Raw genomic sequence first — 19262 nt, 5'->3', positions numbered from 1 at the left:
CAGCTCCCGACTTTGCAAGCTGGGCTGACCCAAACATAACATCCTGTGACTAATTAAACTCAGATAAGCTCATTAACCCTTTATTGTCAGCTTTTGGCCCTACATAGTAAACTTTTTGCTCTGATTTTACACCCCTGTCTTTGTAAGCCTGTGCTTGCAAGGCAGCTCTGTACTACCACCACCAACCACCTTCACCCCTGGAACTCTCCTAAAAAAACAATTCTGGGACCCAGTGTGTCCCCAAATAACACTTCAGCTTTTGAAAAACAGCATATTTTGCTGAAATCTCATTTTGGCAAAAATGCTACAGTAGTCTCCCCTTTTGAGCTCTTTTCTGGTATCTTATTCCCAAATGGTCGAAGAAAACTAGGAAGGAAGTGAGGAGAAAATGTGGGTGTAGAAGAACATCCTGTTCTGCACAAATACCCTGGTGTGTTGTCAGATGGATGCTCTGCTTTAAATAGAAGAGGTCTCATGCTTGCAAAGGCCAAAGTAATACATTCTCAAAAATTAGAAAAGATGGAAATGATGATTTAATAAAGAATCATGTTTGGACCTACTGTGTTAAAGAATTAACCGGGTTAGAGCTTCTCATTGTCACATGTGATCTCACTTCTTTGTGCACCTGTAAAGCACTGGAATAGAGCTTTTGACAAAAATCCCTGGGGAACTCAGAGAAATTCTTTCTTGTTTACTCTATTTGAGTGGCTATCTCCATAAAAAAGAGGTCACTTGGGGTAAGGAAAGTTGAAGCAAGAGCTAAAAGAGATCCAATGGGATAGATTCAGAGCTTTTACATATTTGAAGAAATACTTCTGCTTTGTTCTGATTTCCGCTATCTCCTTTTTAAGGGGTTGAGTGAAACAGCTTTCTACACTTTAGCTTAAGAAAAAGTAGAAATCTACACTTTGGTGCCCTTTTTTTTCACCATCAGTATAATTTACCACAGCCACACTAACTGCTTCAGTTATCACTAGAACATCATGATTCTTTTTTCTCTCCTGCACATTTTCTATAATTTACATTTTTTCCCATTGTGCTTTGCTTTGAATCTGAAATTTTATTGCAATTTGAACAAAAAAAAGGAAAGAGTTATACCCTCGAGTACAAAATGCCCTGCACTCTGGGAGTCAGGAAAATTCCACAGGACTTTCAGCAGAGCAACTTTTCCCAGCAACAGGATTTTTACCCAAACTTCTGACCATCTCTACAGACAGTGAATATTGATCAACAGGAGAATTTCTCAGCTGAATATTGCAACTGCAAGGGCCTAAGACCTCTGTATCAATATATATTGTTGTAATAAGGGAATCCCAGGCCATGTAGAGCTGAGCCTGGGTGAGAACCCAGGAATTCATCCATCCTCCTTGCCATTGCCAGCGGAGCACGTGGTGTTTTCAGTGCCAGGTGTTTCTTGAGTGGCACCAGAAAAGGCATTATGTGTTCCCCTAAGCCATTTTCTTGTGCCTGATACTATTTTCTCCATCAGTTTTGAAATAATCTTGAAATGCATCTTTGTGAAGACAAAAATGAGCCTGTGTTGGAGTCAAAGACTCTGTCACGTGGACACTGCTTTCTGACCCTGGAAGATGTCTCCTGTTGTTTATCTCTGTAACCAACACAATGCAGCTACAGGGACAGTCAAGGGGCACAAGTGACATGCTTGCCCTGTTCTACTGCACAGAGGGAGCCTACAGAAAGGAATCTTTAATTTCGTGTTTCAGTACTCAACACTTAGCCTTTGTGCAATTAATGGGGTGGGGAGGACAGAATGGATCACATGTTTGATTCCAGTGAATTTCTTGTTGTGGTCAGACTGGTTGGACAGTGGTTGGGTCAGTTAGAGGTGGACAAATGCATGATTCAGTCTGGCTGGAGCACTGCTGGCCCATCTGACACAGCCCAAACGCTGATCTCTGGGGCCAGGGACCTGCAGAAGGCCAGCCATGTGTCCCTGTACCCAGCCTGGCTGTGTAGAAACCACAGATTCCTGGAATCCCTGAATTTCCATGCATGCTGGAGAGGATGAAGACCTTATCAGCAACCAGATCTTCTTCTGCAAATACTTCCTAGAGAGAGAACAGGTGAAATCCTTTCTGTGGTGAGCCATGCACACCAGCTCACTCATTGCCTCACTGCATTCTGGTTCCCTGGGTTTCCACCACCTTCCCTCCAAATGTATTCCTCCTTGTCTTGATCCACGCTCATTAAAACACCCCTCCACTCACTCTGGTGAAGACAGACACTTTGTCAAATCTTTAATCAAAGGGCAGCATGTGAATGATTAACAGGATTTTTTGCAGTAGACAAGCTTCCCATGCTGGGTTTATTTCTGGAGCAGTCAAGCCATAATCTGATGTAGGGCCATGTGTGGATGAGAGTTGGTCCAGCTGGAAAATGAATGACATGTCCTTCTCTGCTGTTGAAGCCATCCATGACAACATGTCCCAAATGGTCCATCATGTTGTTGTCTGGTAAAACTCGGCCATCAGAGGCAGCTCCTGTTCAGATGCTAATGAGTACATGTCTGAAAACGTGATTTCAGCTATAACTCTGACAATATTTACTAGGAATTTATGACTAGAGATCTTCCTAAGCTCCGTCAACTCTATCCATCTCAAATCTTAATAAACAATGCTGCTCTTCAGTTTCTGAGGCCTTCAGAGCAGCCTCATGGATATTTTTTGCCCAGTGTCTGGAAAACATCACATGCAAGATTTCACTCTCAGATTTCAAACTATGTGGGTACATGTCAAATAAATAAAAAGTAATTTGGCTGAGCAATATGAACATCATGAAAAGCAGTTTGATGAACCTTGCACTGTCTAGGATGCAGAAGACTTTGACACCATTCCTGGCCATATCAAGACTTTCAGTATTTCTCCTTTTTGTGCCTCAGTTTCCTTTCCAGTTGGTTCCAGTCAACATTATGGAAAAATCCTTGAAGGGAACCTCCACTGGGTTTTGCTTTGCTTGGGTTATATCCATCAATACCTTCCCATTCCATGTGGAGCTGTGAGAGCTACAAAGTGCTGAGCAAGCAGAAACTTTTTCTCCATTAAGTGGGAGCAGATGTGTGGAGGAACAGCAGGCACTTGAGCTCGTGCTTTAAACTTCCCATAAATACAGCAAATGGAAAGGTCTGGTCCTGAGAAGTGCTCAGGGGATGAGAATGCTGCAGAGCTGAAGGGGTTGAGTGGTGGGAGCATGTGCCAAAGCAGTTTGCAGAGTCGGTCCCTGCAGTGTTTTTTGGGGTTATTCCCCTCCATACATAACCCCAGCAGTCACCACTGCACGCCAGTGCCTTGAGGAGTGGGTGAGGGGATCTATTTATACTCTTAGGAATGAATTAGTACCCAAACAACTTTTGTTTCCTTGTTTTTTACACGTCTGTGCTCTCCTCTGTCACTGCTGGAGCGCAGAGCCTGGCATGCTGTGACAAAGAGCCATTGATGGAGTGCTTGTGTGAATTGGCCCAGCACTGGTCACAGCCAACTTCTGTGGGACCCACTGCCCCTCTTGTACAATGTGCTCCAGTGTGCTGGGCCATTTGTGAAAGGTCAGAAATGAACAGAGAAATGGACTGGAGTCAAAAACAAGCAGTCCTATAAATATCAGTCATAGTCAAAGGCAGTTTATTCCATTCTTCCCCTCTCTCTCCTTCTGTGTGTGTCTCTACCTCCCTCTGTTGTGGTTTCCCAGATATAACTCCATGCTTCTGGCTGGGGAGCTCTGAAGGGAAGGCAGCACACACGCTGCAGCCTCTGCTCCCATCCTGACACATGGAATGATCCTCAGTCCTGCAAGCAGGGCTGGCAGCCGGCACCCAGTCCAGGCAGCATCCCGACTCTGATGTTAACTTCTGATTTCTTGGATTTTCCTTATCTGTGAGAAACTCATTTGTGACAGTCTGAGAACTAGATTTGGCCACAGACGCTTTGGATTGCGGCTTCTGACAGCTTTGCTCTGTTTGACTTCACAATGACTTTAGCAGCTAAACTAGAGGATATTGAAGTGACGCTGGAGCACCTACTAATGGATGTGTTTGTAAGTAAGCCACAATTTCCCTTTTAAATTGCAATGCCAATAATCCAGAAGGCAGTATACAAGTTTTATGGCATATCCAAAGTGTTACATTGACTTAATTTCTTTACATTTCCTGATAAACTCTGTGCAATCCAACTCTACCAATATGCTCTGGTTTAGGCATCTCCTGCAAGCAATAACTGCAAAACTGGAACAGTGTGAGATCCAAGACAGGACAGATTTTGAACTGGTTTTGTACAAATGTGATGTGAAAAGGAGGAGAGATTTGGTCAGTTTGAGACATATCTCTGTAAAACTATTGTTGTATTGACAGAGATTGAAATTGTGCATTTCTTGACATCAAGTGTCCTTGACTTTAGGATTTTGACAGCTATTAGATTACAATTGTGACTCTTGGGTTATTTTGTAAGAGATGTAGGAAAAAGCAAAACAGTTGTGTTTTCAAGAGAATCCAGTTTATGACTCCTGGATCTATCAAATTCTTTAAACCAGTGTAAATCTGGGTTTACTTCCTTGGAATCACCAAAGCTCAGTGAAGCAATGTATGATCTGATTCTACACATCTGAGATAAGAATCTGTTTTTATCATCTCATGTTAGAGTTTCTTAAAAATATCAAAGCATTTCCAAATATATTCTTGCCTTTTCCGACACAGCTTGATGGATTTCACCTAAAGGTCAGAGATGGTCATGTTTTGGAAGGTTTTGTGGTGGGAGGGGATGGAAGGTAATAGTGAGGCATTGCCAATTCATTTGACTTAGTGAAAAAAAGTCATGCCAAGGTGATCTGTACTCTCTGAATTCAGGCTGAAGATGGCAAGTGACCTTCTGAATTTTCAGAAGAGTTTTTGGCATCCCTTAAATGGAATATTTTGGATTTCAGGGTCTAGTGATGAGGAATCTTAGGCAACAACCACAAAAGTGAAAAACAGATCTTGCCAGATTTCTAGCCTGTGGTCCAGTTATTGAGATGTCCATCTGTGCTGTGAAATGGATTCAAGTTTCTCTGTGCTGGCATCTTCTCTCAGTACTTTGGAAAGTGCCTTTACCCCTTTCCCAGGCTGCTGAGATTGGGGTAGATCAACATTATTGGAGGCTGACCTGTGAAAGCCTCTACACAGGGCACAAAACACTGAAATACTCTTTGGGCTGTAATATCTGAATCAGCCCAATGATTATTTGCTGCTCTGGGTTCAACTCCTTTTCCCAGCTCTCAGCACTGTGAATCCCAGAGAAAATCCCTGAGGATTTCAGTCCCCATGACAAGCAAAGATGTAACATCTGCCTCTCACCACCACAGCACACTGTGAGAGTTATTATGTGTGGGAAGGAGACAGTGCTTTCTTTGGAGTATTTGCAAATGTTGTAGGATAAACTTGGCACCACAATTCCTCTTGGTCTATTCATAGCTCAGTGTTGCTTCACTGATTTGGGTGTTTGGCACCTGGGGGACTGAGACCCTCCTGGCACGGGTGACATTGAACAGTGGGTGTTAAAGCCCTTTGGCACAGGGTAGCTCCAAGCAGAACCTCAGAGACTGACACATCTAGAAATCAGGATTGACTGAGGCTGACCAATTCTCCGTGTGTCTGGTTGTGTTTGAAGGGCATGAAAAGCCTCCTGTCTTGCTGGGAACCACACAGCCCAGTAATCGTATCTTCTTGGCTCTTCATGTCCCATTGTCTGTTTTATTGTCTGTTTTAATGTCCATGCCCTGATTCCATCCAAATGCCTCTCCTCCTGAGTTTCTGGGTTTGGTGTTTGGTGATTTTTGCAATGAGAGTGAGAGCTGGCCAAATAAAATGTGGGCCAAATTCTCCAGAGGTGCAGGTGAAACCTCAGTTTATGAAACCAATGGAGCTCTTCTCAGGTTGTGTTTTGAACTGGTCTCTCGAATTTGCAGTTCTAGAAACCCAGTGAAGCACCCCCAGCTGGGGCAGTGCAGTCAGAGCTGAAATTGTGATGCAGGGAGGTGTCTGTGCAGTGCCATGCTGTGCCACCCCTGGGCACAGCTGGCTCTGCAGGAGCTGGGCTGTGTGAGCAGCATTGTGCAGGGCACACTGCAGCAGTGTCACAGCTCTGCACAGCCTGGGGCAGCGTGTCCAGGCTTCACATCTCACCTCAGGGCTGGGAATCCAGTCTAGCCTCTATGCAAATCAAGGAAAAAGCTTTTCCCTTGTGAGCAGCCATGTTTGAAGCTAGCTAGGCTCTTCTAAAACCTACCTAGGAATTAAGGCAGGAAGAATTTTGGATAATCTAGATCAAATGCCATGTGCAGAATCCCCACTATCAGGCACAATTTTCAGGCTTTACTCGTACATCACCTTGCCTTGCTGCTGTGTTTGATCTTCAACCACCTATTCACTTAGCAATGCTAAAAATAACCTCTGGATATACTGGATACAGAAAAGTAAATATTAAAGAAGGGCAAAACATCAGGCTCTGGCTGTTACTGAGCATTCCAGCAGCCAGATTTGTGCAAGGTCATTGATCCACGACCAAGGGTTTTCCTGCAGCAGGATGAGTGTTTTGGTGAGGAGCATGGGGCCAGACTGGTCAGGCTGGATGGGCTGTGGGCAGACTGGGAGGTGACAGGACCCTCCTGGGAATGATCTTGAAGTCTGCTGCAAGCCATGCATCTTCATCTGTGTCAAGTTTATTGCTGAAAGAGCGGAGCCATCTGTCACCGTAATGCTCCTCTTCCAATTCTTCGGTGCCCTGCACTGCTCCAAACCAGGTGATTACTTACAAAATTGGGAAATTGTGGTCTGTGGAGCCTTGAGTTATCTTTTTTTCCTTCCAAAGAAACTTAGTTGTAATGCTTCTTGGACCTTAGGGGCAGTAACCCATTCCTGGATCAGTGGACCCTGACAAAGCTCACTTTAATAGCTTGTACCAAACTATCAAGCCCATTTTGTCACAGTGTAAAAGGTTGTAGCAGACAACAAATGAGAAGCAACCACCAGTTTCTAACAAAAACTGAGCCATAGCTCAGCTCAGACCAACACACCTTGATGTAATTTGGCTTCTGCAGTAATGAAGACTGAAGAAAAACTATAGGATCGGGCCAGTTTTTCTCTGGACAAGTTTTCAGATAAATTCTCCTGCAGGAACTCACCTGGAGTGAATTTAACTGTTTTGCAGGGGTGATGGCAAGCCTCACAAGCAGATGTGTTAAACACTTCCTCTGGAAAGCTAGTATTACATGAGAACACCTTTTAAAACATATTTTTTTTCTTTCTTTTTGTGGAGACCAGAGATTAGCATCTACATGGCACGAGCTGCCACTTCCTTCCAGGACAGGCTGTTCTGGCCACGCTGTCATCCTGCTATCAGAGAAGCAGCTGGTGCTGCTCTGACACTTCCTTCCCCTGCTTCCAAAGGGCACTGGAGAGCTTTGCTGGGCTGGATGAGACGAGATAAAAGGGAAGCCTCTGACATGACATTTCATAATTAGCTGTCATCACCGGCGGGATGCTGCTCCATCAGCTGGGGCTTGGCTGCCTGGAGAGAGCTAGACAGACAGACAGACAGACAGGGACCAAAGTAGGGGGGAGTGCAGGGACAAGCTCAGCATTTCATATCCAGGGAGTCTGGATATGAAATGCAGGCCTGAATCCTGGTTTCATAGCTTGGAAAAGGCATCCCCGATCCAAACCCCCCTTGCATCTGGATACACTGAGTATTCTTGAGCAGTCTGAGACCCTTGAGACCTTTGAGGGAAACCTCAGTGTCAGAACTCAGTACATCCCTCCGGGTGTCCAGAGTTGCCAGGACCCCTGCCAGGGGGCTCAGAGACCCTGGCACACAGCCCAGAACACCTGTGGGTTTGATTATGACCCATGGAGCAAATTACCATCTTTGTATGAAGACCTGAAAGCCACAGAAGCTTAAGTAGTGTAATAATAAAATTATCACTAAGTGAAAATGTAGATTTTGGGGTTCTTAGAAGAGGGGTTTTGGGGACAAGATGGAGGGACTTGGGTGTGTCCAGCCTTTCTTCGTCTTCTTCTTCTTGTTCTCCATTTTCTGCTGTGATGTTGCCATTTTGGGATTGGTTTAGAATAGAAGTGCACTGTCTAACATGGGTGATAGGTATTGGAAAGTAATTGTAAATATGTTGTATGTAGTTTGTAGTATAAAAGGACAACACTGCCTCAGGGGCGGTCAGAGTGCTGCTGGCTGCCCTGCTGAGCAGACCTTGGCTGGGCAGAGAGAAGATTTTATACATAAGATACAATAAACAACTTCAAGACCAAAAACTGAAGAACTCTGACTCGTTCTGTGGACGCACAGGCCGAAACAGAGACCTTTGGCACATTTTGGGGCTGCAATTAACAACTAAACTCCAGACCTCAGGATGAACCTTGCTGCCTTCCAGGCCGTGCCTTAGGCACAGGCAGAGCAAACATCCAGGGTATACCATGCCCAGCATGCATGGGATGTCTGGAAGGGGTTGAAAGTGAGAGGGGTTCTGGAGCCTGCCCCACTGAGGGATGCTTTTCCTTGCATTGTGGATCTGACTTTAGACCTGTTAAAAACAGACTTTCAAGCAAACAAGCTAAGGGATAATAATCCTGTTAGGGAAGTGAACCTGAGGTAGTCAAATATCAGTTGGCATCGAAAGCAGACTGAGGATGGACATGATGGAGCTGTAGTGGTTATCCCAGGAGAGAAAAAAACCCCTTCAGATGAAGTCTTTAAACCATGAACCCTGTGTGCTGGCCCACTCCAGGTATCACCTGGAATACAACAGGGAATTTATCTCCAATGGTTCCTGGGGTCTTAGAGCCCATCCAAACACATCCTGTCATATCCACAGTACACTCCATAGCTCTTTCTACATTCCTGCAGACATCTATTTTCACAGCTGGCTCTTCAGGCTTCTTCTCACCACACTCCACAGAAAAATATATACTTGTGGTATATGTATATATGTCTATATATGTACCTATAAAATATTTAAAATATATTTTTAAATATCTATATCTACAAATGGAGCCTATATGTGTATATACATGAGAATAGCTTATGAAATTAAATTTGTGAGGGCTTTCTTATTACCGCGCCTGAGTGGGCGCAGCTGGTGAGAGAGAGACGGTGAATCTTGTTTCTTGAATCAGAAGGCTGAATTTATTAATATAAGATATAATACATTATAGTTATACTAGAAAGAATAAGGAGAGAGGTTTGCAGAGCAGCTAGGCTAGCTAGGAAGAGATAGAAAAGAATCCACAACAAAGCTGTGGCCAAGGACTCAGTCCCCTGGCTTGCACTGGTGATTGGCCCTTAATTATAAACATAAAACATGAACCAATCACCAATCAAAATAGGTGCCCCTATTGCATTCCCCAGCAGCTGATAATAATTGTTTACCTTGTCTTCGGAGGCCTCTGGCCTCCTGAAGACACAGAAATCCGAAAGAAAGGATTTCTGTGGAGAAATGTCTGTGACACTTTCTGGCATGGGGAGGGGCTGTGATTGCTCTGCCCTGGGTGGATGCAGCAACCCAGATGTGCCATGCTCCAGCCTCCTCCATCACTCACAGAAACAGCTGCTCTTCTCCCTCCCCATGGTGTCAGGTTCTGGCAGAGTCAAGACCAAGGCACCAAGAGTATGAAACTCAGTCAGAAGAAATTAGCTGGGATGAAGTGGAATTAAGGTGGGAGTCAAATTCCTGTATCCAGACAGATTTCAAATATTTGAAAGAGAGGGACTCAAATGCTAAGAGGGAAGGGTCTGAAATGAGGGGCAGGTCTCTTGGCCAGTGGCACCACAGGAGACAGAGCTCCCTGGTGGATTTGGCAGTGGGGGTGGCACTATGAGGGGGACAAGGCCATCATGTCCCAGTAAGGACCTGGAGTGGTGGCTACCAACACCCACAGACTCCAGCTCTTAAAACTAAGCTGTGAAGGGAGGGGCATTTAGTTGACCTGGGTCTTTATTAGTAATAGTGAAACAACAATAAAATCAGCACTGATAATTTTTCATGTTGCAGATAGAGAAGGTGAGACAGAGGGACATGGAGCCATTTAAGCAGCCTTCTCCTCCATCTTCCCACTTAGAAAGGAGTAGAAATACAACTTCCAGAACCTCAGTTTGGTGATTTGTTCCCTCCAGAGTACAAAACTCCACATTATTGCAGAATAATCCAACTATCGATGTCTCACAGATCTCTGATGCCAAGCATGAAGTGTGACTTTGGATCTAGTCCTAGCATGCTCTGGCATAGATAGCTGTGAAAATTGTCCATTCTTTGGGCAATTATACCATTAACCTTCCCATTTTCTCATGCCATCAGCCCTAGTAAACAGTGGCCATCCTCATGGCTGGGCTGAGGACACTCTGGAGGCAGGAGGGGTGCAGGCAGATGGTTGTGATGAACTCAAACACCATTTTCACTATGAGTCCTGCAAGCAGCAGTCCCCTCCCTGCAGTAATCAAACAAACATTCTTGCAGTTGCCATCGACTCCTGGTGTCTGTCTCACATTTTTCTTAATAACCATTGTAATAATAAGACACTATCAACATGTAAAGTGATCCATTAACCTCTGCAGCAGCAATAAATTGTGTGGCTTTGCCAGGCTGCCAGGGCTTGCTAATCGAAGAGCAAGAAGCAAGTTTGCACCCAGAGCAGTCACAAATCATGCATAATGCAGAAGTGCGGGTGCTAACCTCACCCCCTGCAATATAATGGGTATTTCCATGTGTTTATTTATCTGAGAAATTGGTTATTTGAAGCAGCTCCTAATTACTTTTTCTCTGGCAACAACAGCATCCCCCAGTTTTTCCTCAGTTTCCAGTTTGCAGGAGATTTAAAGCTTCACGTTCCAACATAGGAGTCAGCATGAGTTATGGCAGGGCAGAGAGGAGAAGCAGAATCAGCCCCTTGACTTGCAGTAAAAGCTGAGGTTGCTTAGCAGGATTGTGCCATTAAAGAGATCTAATTAGGCAGCTTGCCTCAGGTTTTGTTTAGACACTCCTGAAACTGAGAAATGAAAAATAATCACATCAGGTATTCCCAGTGAGTGATGTAGTCCAGCTCCATGTCTTGAGCAGCACATGACATCAGGTCCCTACAGACAGCTCTAAAAGAGGCTAAATGCATAACCAGAACCTCCACAGTTGCCTTTCAACAACCAGTTCCTTGTTCTCAAGGGTTTCATGACCCACAAGTAGCACCTTCAAATTTAGCACCCGCAGTAGATGTCCTTCTATGAGTTTGTTGAGTCATTTTTTGAGCCAGCCCAGGGATGCAGCTGCCATGGACAGTCCTGGAGCAGATGAAAAGCCAAAGTGCTGTGCTGCTGCCCTGGACACGGCGCCATCAGCTGCAGAGAGCTCCCACCTCACTCCCAGCAGAGTCAGGTCGTGCTGCTGACCCTCAGAGAGCCTCTGTGGAACAGAAGAGCTCTGTGGAGCAGCCTAGGCTTGGCCAGCCATGCTGAACAACACACAGACACGAGACAGTGAGAACGAAGAGCTGGGAGGGTGAGTGCCAAAAGGGATGTTAGCAAACACAGGGTAATTAAATACAGCCACCAAGAGACAGAGGAGAGCCTCTGAGAGCTGGCAAGGCAGACAAAGAGTGGCCAGTTGTCATGTTTGTTTGGTAATTGGTGGGGAGACATTGACACTTTCACGTTCCATTCAACCCCCAGTAAAATAAGCAGCTAAAGCAGGTCTGGTGTCTCAAACCTTGCAAGTGCCCATTTCCTTCCAGCTGTGACAAAAGGAGTCCAAGTGACATCCTCACATAAAGGGACCAAAGTTAGGAGACATGAATGCCACTTCAGGTGTGTCCTACAACTGGGATAGGCTGTGTGAACAGATAGGGATTACAGGGAGAGACTCCAGGATTCCAAGACTGAAGAGCCAGAGAGTCAAACTTTTCACATTTCTTCATCTGCCCAGAAAATACACACAAAATACAACCAAGTTGGGTTTGTGTTTTGCCAGTGTTAGCAGCTCCTCTTTCAGCTTGATGCAGTCTTCTCCTCACTTGTAGAAAAGTCATCATTATTCCATGCCTGCAAGACCTCAGCTACAAAATATAATTTGCCTGAGAAGCTGTTTACCAAGTCTGGCAAAGCTTAAAAAAAACTCCCTTGCAACATCTCTCAGGGGTCTTCCATTTCCCTCCTTTCTTTAGGGACATGTTGGTCTCTCTGCTATTCATGTGGCTTTCTCTTGGGGCAACACAGCTCCCTCTCCTTCCCTTACACAGACACATATGCTTTCCCACAATATATTAAGATAAATCAAAGCAGTGCAACAAGGATGAAGTTTTAAAAGAGAGAAAATTGCACAGAACAAAGAAGCATTTATCTTCACAGTGTTTGACACAGTCCATATGTCACATATCCTGTTTAAGGCTTAAATCAAGCTCAAGGCTGAGTACCTTCCATGCCGTGCTAAGCACGCCCCTATTTCTTCAGGAATTGAAGCAAATCAGCAGTGCTGAGCACTCCACAGGAACAGCCTGCTCACATTTGAAGATTTGATACTGAGATGCACCAAGTATTCACACGTTCATTGCAGTGAGCAGGATTTGCAAAGGCTTTGGACCAGACCCCCAGCAAAAAGAGCTCGTGTGTGCATCACACTCTCCTCTGCTGCACAGCCTCCATGTGGGAATGTGCTGTTGTTGCCAAATATCTCCTCCTTTGTTTATGTTAGCCCTGGAAGTCAGAGGTGGCCCCTTCCATCCCTCCCTGATGTTTACAGGGGCGTGTCTCCAGGGCAGTGGGGTCAGGCCAGTTCCCTCCCTAATTAATTACTGTCTCTGTGAGTTATGTGGGAAAAGGAGTGACCTGCCAGCACACTAAAACCCAAGGGAAATGTCCTTCCATCTAGCAGAGGCCCTGCTTGCTATCTGCTGCTGTTCTGGACAGGGTTTTCCAGGAGCCCACCTGCCTTGGGTGCTCCAAGACTGGGACCAGGGAGGTCAGAGGAGGCAGAGGAGAGCTGGAGGTGGGATGGAGGCAGCTCTGGGACAGCCTGCCTGGTGGCAGGAGGGGAAGAAGAAAGGTGAAGGCTGTTCTGTCCTCTTTCCTGAAGATATTTCCTGGGGTGTCTCCACCTGTGCCATGGTTTTCAGCAGGGGCTGAGCCAAGAACTTGCTGGCTTGGTGGGCACAGCAGCTGATGGGTCTGAGAGCTTGGCTGGGTGTCACCTGGCTCAGCAGGTGACATCCCAGGCTTCACACTCTGCTCTGCCATGAACACCCAAGGCTGAGGCACTCAGAGCAGCTCATGGGCAACCATGCAGATATTCATGATGGAATGCCAGTGAATGAGGACATTTAGGAGCACCTGATATAACATTCTGTGTCAACCTACAGCAATGTGCATCAGATATGAGTCCAGAAGGGCTTGGTTCTGGGTTTCTGATTAGGCTTATGCTAGTCAGACCCACTAACATTTCCATGAGATGCAGGTGGTTAAACAACCATGCTGCAGCATGGTGTAAATTTGTGACAGGAGCCCAAATTCCCCATGGCCTTTGCTGGTACAAGGGATGGACATGCTGCAGTTCAACACCACCCTGATCACTGCAGGACCCAGAGCACCAAAACAGAGAGAAACAAAGCACAAACCTCTGCTCCAGTGTGGGGCTGACCCTCACTGCACACAGCAAAGGCAGTCCCATGCCCAGGGGAGACAGGGACAGGATGGTGCAGTGGCCCCTGGTGTGACACAGCCCTGCCACACACAGCGGAAGCCCCCAGGCTTTCTGTGGCTTTGGTTACCACAAAAAGCCTCTCTCTCTCTCTCTCTCTCAGCCCTGCAAGCTGCTGGGTTATTGCCAGCTCTGATGGAAAGGACTCACATGGGAATGGAGCTGCACCCAGTGTGTTTTCCCACATCCCTCCCCAGGCTAGAGTGATCATAACATTTCTCTGTAAAACACCATGTAAGACTGGAAAATTGTTTAGCTTTTTTTAAATCAAAGGCAAGCTGGATTTGTAATGACAACCTCTGCACATCTTTCACTCCCAACAAGGCAATTTCCTTTGCAGGCTGATTCTGAGTGCAATAAAATGTGAGCTAAGTCACTGTAGGGTTTGCAGCCCCAAAGCTCTGGGGAAGCTCAGTTCTCCTCGTCTTTCCAACAGAATAGCAAGGGAGGATTGCTTACAGTGGGGAAGTAAGAAATCCCACAAAGATTAATAGGAGCTGCTAAAGAGCTCAGATAGAAGTGGTTTCCCTATCAGGGCTCCAGGGAAGAATTTGGCTTTGCTACTGACAAACCATAGATATTGTCCAGGGTGGAAAATACTGCCAGGAGCTGCAAATTATCCTTATTTCCCCCTCAATCTGTTGCCATACTTGTGTCTTCATGGAATACCAAACTTAAGTGGATTTTTCTGTAGTGAGCGACTTTTCAATTTTACAATACAATGTCTTATTGATAGATCTGATGGATACCACTCACTGCATTTAAGGCTGTGCCTCTGCTGTCACTGGCTTCCATTCATTGATCTCTGCTGGGAGTACCCTGACTTGAAACTTGACTCCTGTGCTGCAAATATAAGACACACTTTGCAGCAGTAAATGGTTACTCTCTCCTTTTCATTAAAGACCAAAAATAATCTAGTCCAAAGAGCAATCCATTGGCTATACTTTCCTCTGATGCATTGTTACCACAACGCCCTGCTCCTGGCAGCCTGCAATTAGAACTGAAAAGCACCCACTGCTTTGAGAGCCTTGTCTTTCAGCAGTGAGTAAATACAGTGTGTCCCTTCTGGGGGTCTGTGGGGGCAAGGTCAGGATGCTCCCTTTGAATATTTGGGGATTTATTTCCTACTGTGCTGTTCAGCTGGAGATGGTCTGTGGAGACAGTGCAGGTAAATGAGGACTCAGTGATGAGCTTGGTCATCTCAATCTGCATCTGCAGCCCCCTAAATGGGAAAGGGGGATCTCCAGAGACAAATTCAGAATTTGATGGGTGAAGTGCCCTTGGATGTGCTTATGCCTGCCACAAACACCCAAACTCACCCTCTGGGAACAGCTAGAAAGACCGTCATGGGAGCATATTTTACATTACTACCTCTAGGCAACCTATCAAATGAATTCTAGCAGACTGCCCTACACAGTTACCTCCCAATATGCTTTGAACAAAAAATATGAAGCAAACGTCTCATCCTCCTGGATGGTTTCCACAGTCCTGATGATTAGGTTTTGGCTTCCTTCTCCAGGTTTATATCACCTGGGAAATGAGGAGTGAAACAGAAGAAGGTGTCATATCGCGTCCAGGTCTCCAGTTTTACATCAGGGCACCCACAGAGTTGTGCCTGGGGTGCAGCACAGTGAGGGAGCAGGGAGTCAGGCCCAGTGGGATATATGGGAATCTTACTGGAATTGGCTCCAGTAACATGAAAATTGATGGATTTCTTCCACTTTTCACGTGTGCAAGATGTTTCCTGTAAAGAAGAGTATTATTACCATTCAGCTGCCTTGAGCAATGCGCAGATTTGCATTTCATTGGTAAGACCTAAAAATCCAGGCAGGAACACTTGAGGTTTGTGGAAATGACTGAATGAGTGCTCCCCTTTCCCCTGTGGAGATTATCAGTGTGTGGTGTTTCATGCTGGTACCACTGGACTGCCTGTGCCTGGTCCCGGAGCCTGATGGCTCACAGACACATCTCCATGTGTCTAGTGGCTCTTTGTCCCCTCTAGTGGATAAATTTCCATCTACAGAGCTGCTATTTCCATGAGCTGGACCTGCAGGAAGGAGAAGAGGTTTGCAGGAATATGAGAGCTCCTGGGGAATGGGGCTGGTGTGGGCAGGAGCCCCCCAGGGCTGGATGGGGTGAGCAGGGACACCTTTGCTACTCTGCTCTTGATGAAACACTCACCCCGAGGCCCTGACTCAGGCATGACTCAGGTTTTATTCAGGAAAAGCTCCCAGCAGGACTAATTGCTGCCACCTTTGCCCTGTTTCTCCAGCAGACAGTCCCAGGGGCTCTGCTGGTGCAGGCAAAGGCTCCCCATGGGAAATGCCAACCACTTCATGCTTGACAAACAGAGGTAGGCAGGCTGTGAGATAGCAGGGCAAGCACTAGCAATCATTAAAAAACCTGCAAGAAGCAGAGACCCTGACTGCACACCTATTCCACATAAAGAATCCATATAAGTCAGTCATGCTTAAGATATTTCCATCTTTTCCTGTCTCTTTCACTCTCTTTGGCAAGACACATATGGAACTCATTATGAACAAAGGCCAATTGTTTTAATATTTAGAGTTTCCCACATCAAGCTGCAGGTTTTTTTTTTCTTTGACTGGTTTTAATGCATGTACATATGCTCAGCAGATAGAGTTTCTCCTTTTTTTATTTGAAATGGTTGCTTTAATGTCATGTCCCTAACACCTTCATCCCAGCTTTTGGACTTGGATCAAAACAAAGTATTTTTAGTTTAGCATTAAAATGAGAACAATACATGGAGGAAGGGATTGGCTCTCCAACTCAGCAGATTTTTGCTCTCCCAGCTAGACTGCTTCAAGGAAAAGGACATGGGCCAACATCTTTTCCATTTTACTGGGCAAATTCAGAGTACCACTCAGGAATTGCTGGGTTGAGAAGCTCCCACTTTGCCCACATTAACTCTAAACTGCATGTGGGCCAATACCTCTAACAGAGTATGGAAATGAACACAACACCCAAAACACTTTCCTATAAAAGCACAGGGAAATTAACACAACACCCCAAACACTTTCCTATAAAAGCACAGCTTTGTACCTGGCTGCTTTAGGACAACTCGTGGTCTTATGGAAAGTCTGTGGGAAGGGGAAGTATTTCTCCCCTTTCCAAAGCATGTGTGTATGATTTAGAGTGTAAATAAAGTTTCAAACTTTTCTAGCCTCTAAAGTGGTTTTATAAGAGAGAAAAAAATAAGATGTAGACATTGAGAGTGACTTTCTGAAAGTAACACTTCACAGTCACAGACTACAACATAATCATATTTTTAAGTGAGTGAGTACACACAGAAGCTGCAGGCATGACCCATCAGGCTTTCAGTGATGTGGATGTGAGTGGTACTGCCTGTTCCCTGTCCCGATGCATGTGCTGCTCTGTGCCACACAGAGCCTGGATCTGTGAGCCCTCAGTTCAGCTGAGCAGCCCAGAGGAGCTCTGAGCCCTCTGCCCTGGCTCTGTGCTTCCCAGCATCCAGGAGGGAGCAATATCTGAACCCAGGAATTAACACTAATCTCTGCACCAGATGGTGATACACCAGATATTCTTTTTAAGGTGGACATGTGATCTACTGTACAGCAAACCAGAGGGGTCTGCAGTCACATGGCAAAACGTAGAATAACTCAGATAGAGCTTTGATTAGACAACTGACCTGGTTACCATCTGTAGCAACAAGAAGCGGGCTTGACGTTTTTGGAACATTCTCCCCAGAAGCTTAATTCTTCCACCTCTATGGCACAGCAATCCTGCTGAGCAAACCACACCAAGAAACAGAAGGAAGCTAAAGATATGCTGCTTGAAGCATGTTGTTAAGGTTACAAGGCTTGGGGTTTCCTTTTTTTTAATTTTTTTTCCTGTTTCCCCCCTCCTTCTTTCAAACAAGCCACATCTTGACTCATACGGTCTGATGTGAAAACCCACTCAGTTATTTGATAGTTGGGAAATCTAGATGAGGCTGTGAGTTATTTCAAGGGAAGGCTGTGAGTGCTGTGAGCTCTCTCTCTCTCACACACACACACTCACAGATGAGTTAGCTCTGCACTATGGTAGTACAGGCAGCTGTGACTCCGGGTAGGACCCGAAGACTTTTATTCAAAATTCCGTATGGATCACTGAGGAGACGCAGTGTGGAGAGGGTAAGCCATGATTTCTTTGTCCTGAATGCATGCCCAGAGGATGAGGAGGGTACCTTTGATAGCCCTGTTAGTAGCCAGAGCTAACAGGGATTATGTCATGGTGTGCAGAAATTACTCCTGGTGTGTGCCATGGCAGGAATTACTGAATTACTGTTGGTGGGACCCCTGAGCTGATGAATGGGAATTAATACTTGTCAGGGGCTGTGTGGTAACTTAGAGTGGAAATTGGTGTCAGAAGGAACTGTAAGATAACCTACAACAAATGTAACTAGTTAAAGACTCTGTGGCAATAGTTTGGGGTAATCATTTGTGGGGGGAAAAAAGTAGTTTCAAATATTCAATACTCACTGAGAGAAGAGCATGATGGCATATGGCAGCACTGACCTGTAGCAATGGGGAGTAAAAAAAAAAAAAAAAAGCAATAATAATAATATGATGAAATAATAATATGATGAAATAATAATAATGATGATGTTATATTATAATAATATTAATAATATTAATAAATAATGTAAAATAATGGCACCTGAGGAAAGCTCAGGGTGGGGTGTGGAAGGGCTCTGTGTCAGTGAGCAGAGATGCCTAGCAGTGTCTGTCCCAGCTGAGATACTCAGTGGGCACTGGTGGCAGTGAGGGCTCTGCAGTGCTCAGGGTCCCTCTAATTGGTGCCAGCTGAGGTGACACCTCAGGGCTGTCCCTGGACAGGCAAGGCAATGCTGCAGCAGGGATCCCAGGAAAGCTGCAATAGTGATCAGCTGGAAGCACATCACCCAGCAGCAGTGCCCAGGGAAGCAGGGGCTCCTGGCACTTTGATGGGCTGGCAAAGGAGCAGCAGCTGGCACAGGGGCTCAGACACCACAGAGCACACGCTGAGCGCACACCTGGCACACTCCAGGTGCTCTCAGGCTGCCTTTGCCTGCTGAGCTGCCTCTGGCAGAGCTGGCAGGGCCAGCACAGCCCCCAGGGGACAGGGACACCTCACACACACACTCACAGCCCAGCTTGTCACTGCTGATGTCCCCAAAGCAGTGCTCAGCTCAAGGGAACAGGCACCCTCTGCTCATTCCTGCCCACTGGGGTTTGGGTTGAGTGCCCCACGGGTGGGCAAGGGGCAAAGTGCAGAAGCTCTGCAAGCCCAGAGTGGCTCAGAGTTGGTCCTTTCACCCAGGACAGAGGAAAGCCTTTGCTTCAGGCTTCTGTTTTGCTGGAAAGCAGGCTGGCTGCAGCTGCAGCCACCTGCGAGTTTACTTCAAGTCTGTTGCACTCAAAAAAAAAAAAATCTGCTTTGCACATTTCAAACCAATTTTTTCTGCATTTTTTCTTTTAAAAAGTGTAATTTCATTTAGACAAATTCTTTCTTTTTTTTTAAGGAATATGAGA

General features: G+C 45.7%; 1 protein-coding gene across 1 annotated transcript in view; it reads left to right on the top strand.

Annotated features, from left to right (window-relative positions):
* The first annotated feature begins 3986 nt into the window (after positions 1-3986).
* The window catches only part of FRMD4A (FERM domain containing 4A), a 218259-nt gene continuing 202983 nt past the window's right edge, over positions 3987-19262 (top strand). The window contains exon 1 of the mRNA XM_059472090.1: positions 3987-4047. Coding sequence (XP_059328073.1) covers positions 4036-4047 — 12 coding nt within the window. The 5' untranslated portion in view covers positions 3987-4035. The remainder of the gene's footprint in view (positions 4048-19262) is intronic.

Source organism: Ammospiza nelsoni, chromosome 5 (genome assembly GCF_027579445.1).
Source record: "Ammospiza nelsoni isolate bAmmNel1 chromosome 5, bAmmNel1.pri, whole genome shotgun sequence".
In the NCBI taxonomy this organism is placed as follows: domain Eukaryota; kingdom Metazoa; phylum Chordata; class Aves; order Passeriformes; family Passerellidae; genus Ammospiza; species Ammospiza nelsoni.
This window is presented reverse-complemented; position numbering and strand designations above follow the sequence as displayed.